The 13204-nt window shown below is 38.7% G+C and overlaps 1 protein-coding gene across 1 annotated transcript in view; it reads left to right on the forward strand.

Annotated features, from left to right (window-relative positions):
- LOC110052563 (uncharacterized) overlaps positions 1-13204 on the forward strand; it is an 83233-nt gene that overhangs the window by 39575 nt on the left and 30454 nt on the right. Inside the window, exons 24-41 of the mRNA XM_089285764.1 lie at positions 1653-1822; positions 2402-2474; positions 3178-3288; positions 3680-3936; positions 4082-4190; positions 4511-4732; positions 5230-5343; positions 5557-5628; positions 6882-7019; positions 7494-7744; positions 8013-8112; positions 8345-8440; positions 8738-9012; positions 9293-9392; positions 9585-9913; positions 10241-10382; positions 11222-11535; positions 12338-12479. Coding sequence (XP_089141890.1) covers positions 1653-1822; positions 2402-2474; positions 3178-3288; positions 3680-3936; positions 4082-4190; positions 4511-4732; positions 5230-5343; positions 5557-5628; positions 6882-7019; positions 7494-7744; positions 8013-8112; positions 8345-8440; positions 8738-9012; positions 9293-9392; positions 9585-9913; positions 10241-10382; positions 11222-11535; positions 12338-12479 — 3015 coding nt within the window. The remainder of the gene's footprint in view (positions 1-1652; positions 1823-2401; positions 2475-3177; positions 3289-3679; positions 3937-4081; positions 4191-4510; positions 4733-5229; positions 5344-5556; positions 5629-6881; positions 7020-7493; positions 7745-8012; positions 8113-8344; positions 8441-8737; positions 9013-9292; positions 9393-9584; positions 9914-10240; positions 10383-11221; positions 11536-12337; positions 12480-13204) is intronic.

Genomic DNA, 13204 nt, shown 5'->3' on the forward strand with positions numbered 1-13204 from the left:
TTCTTAAAACTAGCATATTTGCCCTCGAAGCTTCGCTTCTTGGGCAAATATTTGTTTAAAGAACATCAAATTTCCGCGGCGCAACTATCAGCCGATAGTTCCTCGACAGAAACACCCTATTGTTTAATTAATATGCAGTGGCTGGAGGTAGTCTAGGAAATGACGACGTTTTTTTTCTTTTCCCAAGGTTTTGAAGGAAAATTTTGATGCAAATAAAAAACTAAATTCCTGAGAAGTCTAAACGAAGGACATTTTCGGTTTCTTGAATTTTAGAAAAGTTGAAATTATTGAAAAAACTGATGCGCGCGCACACAACTTCAATTTTAAATGACAATTCAATCCGAGCGATCATTTTCAGGCGCAAAGTTTAATAATACCGTATGAAATAATTGGAAACCGTTATTTGAAGTAAATTTTAGTAAGAATTCTACTAAAACAAATTAGATTATTCGCTCTAGATTCCTATGAGGTGATAGTTAATTCGGCCTTCGGCCTCATCAACTATCACCTCATACAAATCTCGAGCTCATAATCTAATTGTTAAATAGAACAGTCGAGCATATAATGATACGATAATAGAAGAAATTTAGACTGTTTGTTACGTCTTTAGCATCGGACTTCCATACAGTGTAGACACTATCCAGTGAAAATAATATACAAGTAACAATTAGATTATTCGCTGCCGATTTCTACGGGGTGATAGCTGATGAGACTAAAGGTTAAGGCCGAATGATCTAATTGTTCTCAATGTTTAAGTAGCATTTTAACTAAAGTTTCTTTAGATAATGGTTTCCAGTTATCTATCTCCAAGTTGTGTGCTATTAAACTTCACCCTGTAGCTTTATCGTGAATGGATTGAAGTGCCTCTTGAACTTCGCAGCTGCTTGAGCAATTGAATTATTTTGTAACTTTTCTAATGTTTCGCCGTTGTGTAAGCGACGTCCAGCCACTACTAAATACAAATATAATTATTACAGTGATAAATAATCTTATAATCTAATACAAGTGATGAAGCGCGCTATATCACTCGTTTACTGACTTGACATTTAGTTTATGAGAACTAAACTGTCATCGACAACTATGTCCTCTGCTAGCATTCCACACATTGGAGTGTTAGTTGTCGATGTCTTAGTCAGCCAGCGAGACCTTGGGTACTAACGTTCACTACGCAGGCTAAACATACAGTACGCATTCTCATATCACTGTCCACTGACAACTCAGCCTTGATAGTTGTCGACTAGTAAACCAGTGATTTCCACAAATGGGAAAAGGGATCAAAAACGTCGTTTTCGACATTAATTTTATTAGTTGCCGACAACTAAAGCAGTTTCCCTTTTCGAAAAGAGAAACTGCTTATAGTTGCCGATAACTAAAAACGTAACGTTTAGTTGTCGAAAGCTCATCTCACACACTACGTTTTTTAGTTGTCGATAACATTTAGTTGCCTATAACAAACACTTGTCGACAACTAAATGTCTAGTCTGTGGAGGCTCTCATGAACACTTTGCATTTTCCAACGACCCACATTTTGCCTTTCTCAGGTTTTTTGTGTATCCTCGTTCAATTAAATTTTAAAGCATTTGCCATATACATAGTTATAGAGATACAGCTGTATAAAAACCATGTCGTTTCTTATCGTTATATTTCAACAGGTTTTTACCAGTTCTGCTGTGAGGGAGTATATTGCCCGGATTGCCCGTTGGAACTGAATATCTCCACCCTTGAGCAAAATGTGACACTGAATTTGGCGCTTAACTGTGTTAACACATCATTCATAGCTACTTTTAACACGGAAAGACAACCAGGAAATTTTACAGTTAAGGTAATAAGTCAAACATGTTTCTTCTCTATATCTGTTGCAGCAAATGAACTTGGTATGGTCATCAGAATTTTCGGCTCGAACATCCAGAATAACTTATCAATCCCAATAGGAATCATGGTAAAAAAAAAAAAAAGTATGAAAAAGGTGATAACCAACTTTTGTCGTTTGTCTCCGGTTTCTGTTGCATGAAGCGACTACGATTATTTCTACTCCCTCCTGGATGGGATGCTAGTGTTTATTTGTTCACCTGCATGGAGAACAAATGAGTCCATCGTAAGGTTTCCCCCAGCATTGAATTCTCCGGTACCCATTTATACACCAGAGCAGAGAGACGCACTCTGAGAGTAAAGCATCTTGCCCAAGAACACAACACAATGTCTCCAGCCAGGGCTCGAACCCGGACCGCTCGATCCGGAGACAAGCGCACCAACCGTGAGGCCACCGTGCCTCCGAAGTGTTTAGTCTGTACAGAACGAAGTAACTACTGTAAGGGACAGAATATCTAAATATAACTGAGCGTAACATGAGAGAAATACGTATTCAGTTCGTTCATTTCAGTTTTTAAACTTACTTTCACAGGTCATTTATTCATTTGTAAACAATCCAGGTCAAATTATTGGCGAGAGAACGCTAGCTCATGTCCATCTTCAAGGTAAACGTTTTTCTACAGTATTTTGCTTTTTATCTTTTAACGACGTTAGAAAAGTACACTCTTTCTTTTGATGAGGATATGTTTTATTAGGATGTTGAGGCTGAAATTTGCGAAATTTTAAGAAGATACCGCAGGCTGATAATTTGAAAAAAAATAAATTTTGAGTGTTTAAAATTTGTAAATACAACACAATTACATGCTTTTATTTAACTAGACTGTTCATAGCCTCCCTATTCACGCGCGCGAAAGAAAAAGCGAGCTCAGCGAGCGCGAAGCACGCGGGGTTGGGTGGTGGATTCTCTCGCGATTCTATCAACGATCGAATAAAAATACGAGAAAATAGAGGGCTGTGAGCAGTCTATTATTAAACTGTTTAAAATTCTTCCTTCTTCTAAACAGGAAAAAAAAAAACAAGCCAAAATGAAACACTAGCCGTATGCTTGATGCAAATAACATTTCTGCTAGAAGTTATATCATCAGGCTTCTTTGCCTGCAGTCTGACTCCAAAATTACTTTACCACCACCAAAGTCAATAAAACGGAAATGCCACACGCGATAATCTGAGAATATTCACAAGAATATTGCTAAAAAATTCCGCAACAATATTTGGTTGTTTGAGTCTGCTCCAGCGTTTTCACAGTTTTATATAGCTGGTAGAAACTTCACTCGTCTGACATGTAGTGCTCGGTTCTTTTGTTTTTAGCCGCAATAGCTGAAGAATGCTCTTTTGAACTTGGATATTGTGGTTGGACCAGGGTCGGTGATAAAGACCAGTGGAAGTTATCTTCAAATGAAACCTTCGTGAAATATCCAGGCAAGCAGAATAATTCAGGGGCGTAGCCAGGAGTTTTCAAAATTTGAAAAAGGGAGGGGGGGGGGGGCGTCACACTCTGTCAAAGTGAGGATACCCACCAAATTGTCATGTCGTTTTCGCCACCTGTTGTAGGTTGATGGTTAAAAAAAGCTCACAAGGGGGGTCACGGGCACCCCAGGAACCCCCCCCCCTAGCTACGCTGCTGTAATTGCATATTTTACAAAAAGATGACAGATGGCGTCAACAGTGGCAAAACAAGTGGCCGATTGGCGAATTTGTTACTGATGTTCTTACCACATTCTTACCACGTCTTCTTGACCTTTAGAATTAGAATATTGACGTTTTTACTTTTAAAACTATGCAGATAATCGAAGCTACCCTCCTTTTTCAGGCAGTTTTGCTTACATTGATAACGCTTACAAAGCACGTTTGGAGAGCTCTTTGTTGCCATGGAAGCCATTCCATAAATCCGTGGGCTTGTGTTTGCGGTTTCATTACCTCATGCCCACTAAATCAAAGTCAAATTTGAAGGTTTTCTTCAGAGAAACTACACGAGACAAGCTGATATTAGTATGGCAGATGGTTGGATACCACGGTAAAAGAGGGTCAGTGGCTCAGGTAGCTAGGCGAGGCGCTGAGGGAATTCAGGTTAGTGAACAATTTCGGTTTGATCAACGTGTCATTTCACGCCTCGTGTGTAAACAGTTTTTCAAATTAAAGTCATTGAGACCTTGTATGGTTGATAACAAAATTATTCTATGAGACAACTTTTGATCTTTTTCGTGTTTTGTAGATACTCTTTGAGGGAGAAGGTTTTCGTGATGCCGGGTTGAATGTCGCAATCGATAACATCATTGTAACGACTGAGAACTGCTCCTTGAGGCCTTACTTTGCTGAACCAGGTACACACGCTTTACTTCTTTGTCTCGTCTTTGATCATTTTCTAAGCTGTCGTGACCAACGGAGGACAAAATTAAAATGTTCACTAATCGAGTTCAATTACGTTAACTATGATTTTAAACTGTATGTGGTTTGGTCAGATGCAATGAAGACAAATATAAAAATATATAGCACAGATAAAGTTGATACTGACCTGTTGGCTGATGCAACGTTGGAAAGTCTCAAAACCAATCGTAGCACGAAGTGGATAATTTCTGAGAGAATGCTGCAAAAAATATATAAATTTCGATTGTTTGTGTTTTTTTTTTTCTTTTCAATGAAGATCACAGGTGTAGCGATAAGCAGTTTACATGCAAAAATGGCGAATGTGTCAAGAAAAATCTGCGCTGTGATGGTGACTTTGCATGTAAAGATGAATCAGACGAAGACGATTGTGAATGCCCTTCCAGCATGCTTACCTGTCAGGAAGGGAAATGCCTCCCGGCAACAGATGTTTGCGACGGAAAAAACGACTGCTCTTACGGAGATGACGAAAACAATTGCCGTAAGTACATAGGTAGTTTTTGATAGTGGTTTAGGGTTAGGATTGCATTCTCATACACCACACACACAAAAATAATTATATCGAGCCAATCACACCGCTTTTCGCCTATTATCGAAACACTGTATTGGCTGTGAGGTGTGAACTAACAGTCCTGGTTCGATACCTGGCCGTGTCACTGCCTTGGGTCCTTGGGCGAGCCACTTTGTTCTCGCAGTGCCTCTCTTCGCCCAGGTTCATAAATAGATACAGGCGAAGTAACAGCTCGGATAAGCCCTGAGATGGAAATAGCACTTCATCTCATAGAGCTAGAATCACAACTGAAACGAGAGATAAACGACGCCTGATGTTGTCAAAAGATGTCATCATGAAACTTGTCTATTGCGATTCAAGTTGAAGGTGCATATTTTTCTTAGGTACAGTACTAATGAACATTATTATGGTTTGTTGATTTGGGCGCATTATCTTTCCTTTTCTCATGGTTTAGAATTACTTTTCAGGGAATCCATGCCCCTCTAGATATCATTGTGTTGATGGATCTTGTATTTCCTGGTCAAATACATGTCGTCAAACAAGTCTCTGCAGGGACAGAACTAGCACGCCTTCTGTATGCGGTAAGTCAGGCGTAGCACATTAGCTAAAAGAAACGAAACTTGAACGCTTGGATTTCGTTGAAAAGACGCTATTTCTGCAGCTAAAATTTGTTTTGCAATTTGTGTTGACGTTGGTAGATGGAAATGACAAGTTTTGCAGTGTTGATCTAAACCAAAAAAGATCCATGCGTTGATTTGTTTGCATATGCTCTTCGGTCGTCCTTTCGTTTGCAGGGTCTGGAAAGTGCCACCTCAATAATTTAGCATGTAACTCCACCGAGCGTGCGAGATGTAAATCTTTTCGAGGTAAGATAAAATCTCACAGAGTTCCATCACGTTTATGTTAACATATTCATGTTTTAGACATATTCAGATATTTTCGATTCAGTTAACACCTTTCCGCTTTCAACTGGGAAGGAATTCACCAACCTGCAAAGATAGTCTGCAAGCATGATTTAGGAAAGCTTGAAGAAAAAATCTTTGTTGACTTTATTTTACTCTGTCATAGTAATCGGACATTTCGCATAAACAATATCCAATGAATGGATGGCTTCGTTAAAGTTTGGCTATGACATAAAACGCATTGTAACATGACAAACAAGCACTATTTGATATTACATCAGAACGGATATTAAAACACAAAGCAGAAAATGACTGCGACATTTCGCTGTCACGAATAGGCCATTTTACAGTTATGTGCTTAGTTACCTGGCCTATGAATGCAAGCGACCTCGCTTTGATACAGACCTGTCTGCTTTTCTCATTTAAATGCCAACTAGTTAGCATAAGAGCAACTTGATTTACACGACAAAAGCAATGAGGTCTGTATCAAAACAAGGTCACCTCCAGCCTCACTGTCATTCAAAGGCCAAGTCACTGAGCAAACAACTGTACAATGGTCTATTTTCGCACTCTGAAGTTCTGCTTCCAAACATTCAATTTTGCAATTCGTCGTTTACACAGAATTTGAGATCTTTTTGGCGAAATCATATTGTAGTTTCAACGAAATTTCTTGAGAACAATGAAAAAAATTCCACGAAACTCCTTTATATTACTTTTGCAGAACGCTGTGTGTACAAACCGTTGTGTTATCCATCTCGATATAAAGGGTGCAGAGAGAGACATCCCAAGAGACTAGAGAAATTTAATTATACAAATCGAGTTATGAATTTGTAGCAGAGCTCTGTTGAGCTTTGCTGTCGAAGTAAAGTTTTTTTCGATGTAGAAGTAACAGAAGTAAAAATGTTCAGTGTGAAATGGGGCGTTGCGTCCGTCTTCATGACTGCTCCCGTACTGCTAATTTATGCTATGAACTCAATAATTTTTTTTTTTTTGACTAGCAATTTCGTAGATTGTTACTACATCAATATATATATATCAACGATTTAATAGCTCCTTGCTTTAAGCGTTTCGTTTCTAAGTGTCTATTTGAAATCATCCGTTGAGGTTCCAAAATGAAACTGAGGAAGAAGTTAATTATTCTCGCACAGTCCTTCACTTGTTTTGGTCTTCCGCCTTTTATTGCACGTAACCTTTCCCACTCGATTGGTTTCAAACAGGTCATTGCAGTTTTCAAACTGGACAGTGTGGATTAAAATCTGATAGGAATGCGACCTTCCACTGGACCGTGGGCTCAGGCCAGACACCAACGGAAAAGACTGGACCGAGTTATGATCACTCCTCGTTCAGTAAAGATGGTAAGACAAGTCACAAGTGTCTCCCTTGTAAGTTAAAGAGGCAATGACAAATTTCTCAAACAAGCGATAAATAAACGTTTGTTGACCTTTTCATAACAGTTTTCGTCAGCAACTACCTTTGGTGTTTCTCTTGTGTTTCGAAAGGGATCATGTTTTACTCAATTTTGTTAATAAATTGTGACACATTTATCGCAGAACCCAATTTGGTTCATCTCTCCTGCTCACGGAGCTAGCCGTAGAATAATAGTAATAAAAAACAATGCATAAGACGGAGAAGTGTCATTCACATGTGAGCTCTAATTGGTTGAGTTAAGCTCCTCTTTGCATTGTAAAATCTTTTTTCGCGACAAACCCAATTATTTTGTTTCACTTGCTAGCATAGTGAATATGATACTACTAACAGCAGTACGAACGCGGAAAAATCCCAAGCCTTTCTCTTTATACGTAAACTTTAACAGAGTTTCTATCTTGCAGGATCATACATCTTCATTGAAGCTTCTCGGAGAAACCCAGGAGACGAGGCCAGGTTGTTAAGCGACGAGATAGAACCGAATGAAGCAGTTTGTGTTCAATTCTGGTATCACATGCACGGGTTACATATTGGCAGTCTGAGTATTTATCTGAACGCTAACCAATCAGAAACACCCGTCTGGAGGCTCTCGGGAGATCAAGGAAACCGCTGGAGATTTGGGCAGACGGCTCTGAATAGTACAAGTCTATATACAGTAAGCTCTCACGGCAACCTATAAGGCTGATTACTGATTACTTTGGTTTTGGTATTACGACCCTCATTTGGAAACCTATCTATGGTAGTTACAAACATGTTTATTCAAGACTATAAATAATGTACATAATGTAGTTTGTGGATTTATTACGGATAAAATGGCTAAAATACTCTGTGACCAAATAATTTGTTTCCAATTGCACTAAAAATACGCTAGAAAACGCTTCACTGGAACCAATGTAACAACGGCATTTTTGTATTTCCGTTAGTTTGTAATAGAAGGAACAGTCGGTAATGGCAGTAGAGGTGATATTGCAGTGGATGACTTAACAGTGGTGGATGGAGACTGTGAAGAAATTTTAAAACAGGGTAAGTTGTGAAAATGTAAACCACAAATCAATAATTCTTTCATCCCAATCTTGGCTAATTACTTTCGATTCAAGAACGACCTCACCGTTTGTTTTCAACTGCGATATGTATACAACATCCCACTGTTCACAAATACCAAATGCCTAACTAATTCGCATAGAAGGAATTCTGACTTTAAAAAGGTATTTCTCTCCCCGACGGCAGCAGCAACGATTTTTGTCTTATTCTCCAGCAAGTCCAGACTGCAACTTTGAAGAGAGTATGTGTGATTGGGATGCTCAACAGGGATGGGATCGGACAACACGCGTAGAGGAATTCGAAACATCTGGTAAGGTGCTCTTTTCCGTAAGTCACAATGTAGTTGTATGTTTTACAACATATTTATGTTAAGGAGGTTTTAGTAATAAGGTATGAAAAATAAGTGATTGTCAAATTGATGTTGAGGATGGGCATATGAAAATTAACCATTGGACAATAGAGAAAAACAAAATGATCCGTAAATTAGGAACAGAAGTAGGCATGGCTATCAGAATTGATACACATGCTTTGCTAATTGCAATTAGTGGGCCTACTGAGAACACTTAGTTAGCACTGACCAATACATCATGTGACATTCTGTTATAAGGTGGATTCGTTGCTTCCCTCCCTGCTGGCGCTTCTGATCTGCCTTCAACCCTCTCATCTCCGGTCATCAACATCCATGATTACGAATGGAAGTGTTTACGTTTCTGGTATTTCATTGGCACTAAGGACGCGCGAGATTGGCATACAGCGTCGTTAATGGTCTTACTAAGGACATCAACGTCAAACCAAGTGACGCTCCTTTTCTTTGCGGATGACGTGACAGATAAGGCGCAGTATACACAGATGCCCCTATCTAGAAATTCCACTAATTCAAAGGTATTAAGAAACCTCTTACTGCTCACACTCCAAGTAAACCATTATTGTTTACTTCTCTTGTTTAACTGTGCGCAAAGATTTGCGAAAAATGTACCTTAGATCATTTAATTTCCCTGTAATAGCTTTAGCTTTCCAATTCTTCCACTGGTTGCTGGTAAACTATGTTCTTTTAGGCATTAAAGTAGATATTGATTAAATTCGATCTAGCCTATTTTGACAAGCATTTTTGACTTCTTTTTTTGATAACTTTTTTGACTACTTTTCCTGCATTTTGTTATAGATTTATTTCGTTGGTTTCAATGGTGGACAGTTTCTAGCTATTGATGACGTTTCCTTCACTAAAGAGCCGTGTAAACAAATACCTTGGAAACAAAATGAAGGTAATAAGGTAGACACTAGACGCTTTTTAATGATTGGGTTTCTAAATGATTTGCCATATTCCTCCATTACTTCTGGTTTACGCCAAGTTTGTTTGTCTGTCTGTTTGTTTGTTTGTTTGTTTTTCATTTTTGTTACCTGGCTTCTTGAGAGGTATTTTTCGATAAAATGCTTTTATTCCATGGAATATTTAGGATGCCAAAAAGATCTCGGCATGGAAAACGGTGAGATCTCTGACAGACAGATTACAGCCTCTTCGCAACTGGATGCCAGTCACGCTGCCACCCAAGGCAGATTAAACTTGAAAGCAACTGGAAACAAAGCAGAGTCTTGGTCAGCTTTCAGCAATGATCCCAGTCAATGGCTCCAGGTTGATCTGGGCAGTCCGAACACTAAAGTGACACGTGTAGCAACGCAAGGTAGAAATGATCCACCTCAGTGGGTAACCAAGTACAAACTGCAGTTCAGTAACGATGGAGTGAAATTCCACTATTATACAGATCCAGGACAAACTGAAAACAAGGTAGAATACGTTTATAGGACCTTGAACTTTTTTGTAAGAGTAGGATAGTATAACAACAACGATAACGTTAACGACAATAACATATTAGAATGAGCAAACGATGACAGAGGGGCATTGCCCCAATAATTGGGAAGAAAGGCTTTCTTCGGATAAAACAGCCTATATTTGATAACTCCAAACGAGTAATTTAGCTTCCTTAATTTTGGTCGCGAATATTCATAAGGAAAAAGGTTTTCAAAGTTAAGGTGGAAGATGGAGTTGTAATTTTTAGCTGTGTGCAATGTTTGAAATGATCGATTCCAAAAAATTACCATCTTACTGATGTAGGAATTTGCTGGAAACGCAGACCAGGGCACTGTTGTCTACCGTGAGCTAAATCCTCCAATCAGAGCACGCTACATCCGCTTTTTACCACACGCTTGGCATGGGCACATCTCAATGAGGGTGGAGCTGTATGGATGTCACAAAGGTAGGATTTTGCCTTTTAATTTGGCAAACATATGTCATATGAAGATATTTCATATTTATTCCACGAGCGCGCACTGGATATGAGATGTTAGATAGTCAACGAGGCACGAAGCGCCGAGTTTGCTTTAGCCATCTCATATCCAACAAGCGCGAGAGGAATAATCGTCTCATTAACAACGCCCCCAAAATATGGAAACCTAAAATAAAATATCAATAAAAAAAGCGCTGAAAAATTACGCGTACGTTTACTATATTATTTTGTAGAGCACGGTTTAATGGCTCATATACCATGATGGCTATACCAATCAAAACTCTTGAATTGCATTATCAAATGATCTAGTGTCTGATATCTGACATTTATAATGTGAGAAGTTATCGGTAGCCTTTAGGGAGTTGTAGGTAACGAAATGCTTTTGAAACTGTGCATGTCATTTAAACGAGCAAGCAACAACATGAATAATGTTTGGTAGAGTTTAACCCTAACCCTAATGTTTAGCTAAATAGTAAAGCCTTTTTTTTCTTCATAGGAAGCCTGTATCATTTGATTGAAGCTTTATATGAGCAAGTGATACTATTTTTTTAAAGCGTTACAATTATTTTAGACCACTTACGTACTTTTGAAAGGGAAACTGTTGTAAGCGAGCGACCCATGCTTTGTCTCGTGAATAAGGGCGTCTTTCTAAATTTGGTGAGCAACTGCGACAAATGAGTAAAATAAACAAGATGTTTTTCCGACTTAAGGATTCCAGTGTATCGGCAGTTATATATACCAACAGACGCTCATTATTATTAAAGTCGTACCAAAATAAACTATTTGCATCGATTTCATAAAAATTTAAGATTGCCAAGAAGCTCTCGGTATGGAAAGCGGTGCAATCCTTGACGGACAAATTAGCGCCTCTTCGGAATTGGATGACGATAATGCAGCCATCCAGGGAAGACTCTACTTTCAAGCAACTGGAACAAAACAGGGAGCTTGGTCAGCTGCCCAAAGTGATCCCAAGCAATGGCTTCAGGTTGATCTTGGAAGTCAGTTCACTAAAGTCACGCGAATAGCAACGCAAGGACAAAATGGCGGTCAAACTCAGTGGGTAAGACGGTACAAGCTCCAGTATAGTAACGATGGAGTGAACTTCCACCAAACCACAAATAAGGTGAGTGACGTAGAATTCCCTAACGAATGCTTGATCAAATTGTTCTGACAAATCTGCTTCAATTAGAGTCCGCGTCACTATGGATTGCGGCGGTGCTCTTGTAATTCGGGATCAATTGGGAATGTGGTCAAACGGTGATATTTCTTCTAAATCAAATGCGTTGAGATAAAACTAAGGAACAAAAAGATATGATATCCAAACACTGTCACACTTTGTACATGTTTAGACTTGATGAATCATCAATGAATTACGATTTTATTTCTCAGTTTCTTTCTTAGTTTTAGTTTCATGGAGACGATATACCAAACACTCAAGACAGTAGTATACATCAGGAAATTTTGTTTGACACTGACTCTACCATAACTTATACAAACGGTCTTTTCGGTGCTTGGAATTGTGGTAAAACGCGGTGTTCCGTGTTTGATATATTACTTCAAGCAGTTTTGTATTGGGAATTGTTTAACACCTCTCGTAAATAAAGTCCGAGAGTTGTTTTACTAGCTTAGTCGTGGAAGCTTGTAGATATGGATTGGAAGTTTAAGAGTGTGTAATTGGTTCAATTAGCCATTTTTGCAGAGGTCCCTCTAACTTGAAGGAAATAAAATATTTTGACTACTTTTTTGGCCAATCATTTACTCTTCAAACCCAACATGTTTGGCAAGTTTGAGCGAAATAGGTAATTTGAGCTGTATCACCTCCTCCCTGGTTCTGCCTGTTTTTTTTTTGTTTTTTTTTTTTTTCATGGACTTACTCTTAAGCAATAATATTTGAAAATCATGCATTACCGTTTTCCCTTTTTCAGGAATTTGCTGGAAACACAGACGAAGACACTGTTGTTTATCATGAGTTAAACCCACCAATCAGGGCACGTTTTATTCGTTTTCGACCAGTGGCTTGGAATAAAGCCATATCAATGAGGGTTGAGCTCTATGGTTGTCATGAAGGTAGGAAGATTATAATTTATTCTCGATAAACAAAATTTTACCATAAGATGTGTGAGCCTGGTGGCCCTTCAGGAGGATGCATATTTCTGATCTCGTGAAGCTGGATGGGTGCCTGCCATTCAAACAAAAATCCGGAGATTTCAATACCGGGAGCAAATGGCACGGAATTTAACGGGAAAGTTTCCGGAAAAAGTCACAAATTGTTAAATTGCCGAGATGCGAACCATTTAATCTAAAATACGAGAAGTCCCAGGAGAAAAATATGTTAGATCAGCACTGCAGCTCACCGAAGCTCACCCAATTTTAAGCAATTTCAGCACTTACCAACTGGCAAGAGACTCAGAATGGACTGAGAAGTAACCGTGTAAGGTTGAGATGGCATATACCTATTACATTAGAGTTAGAAAAGAGGTAAAATATTAGGAATAATGGAAAATTCTATACCCTTAAATCGAAAGGCAAAACTAGTCAATGGCAGCTTAAAAATTTTCAAAGTTACGAGGATTTGTACGGAAAGTGACTGGAGGGCAAAGCGTCTTCTTCCGATATAAATCCTACTAACTTCTAACGTCCATAAAAATTTCTTCTTAAAGGACATAAACCTGAAAATATGCTTGTAAACCTATTAATGATCTTCTTCTCATTTCTGATAACATTATGAATTATTAGTCAATGAATAAGTGTGTTCTTGAAAAGCATGTCACGCGACCAACCGTCGCAATAGG

This window comes from Orbicella faveolata, unplaced genomic scaffold (assembly GCF_042242905.1).
Source record: "Orbicella faveolata isolate gen_17 unplaced genomic scaffold, um_ofav_v1 contig_13, whole genome shotgun sequence".
NCBI lineage: Eukaryota > Metazoa > Cnidaria > Anthozoa > Scleractinia > Merulinidae > Orbicella > Orbicella faveolata.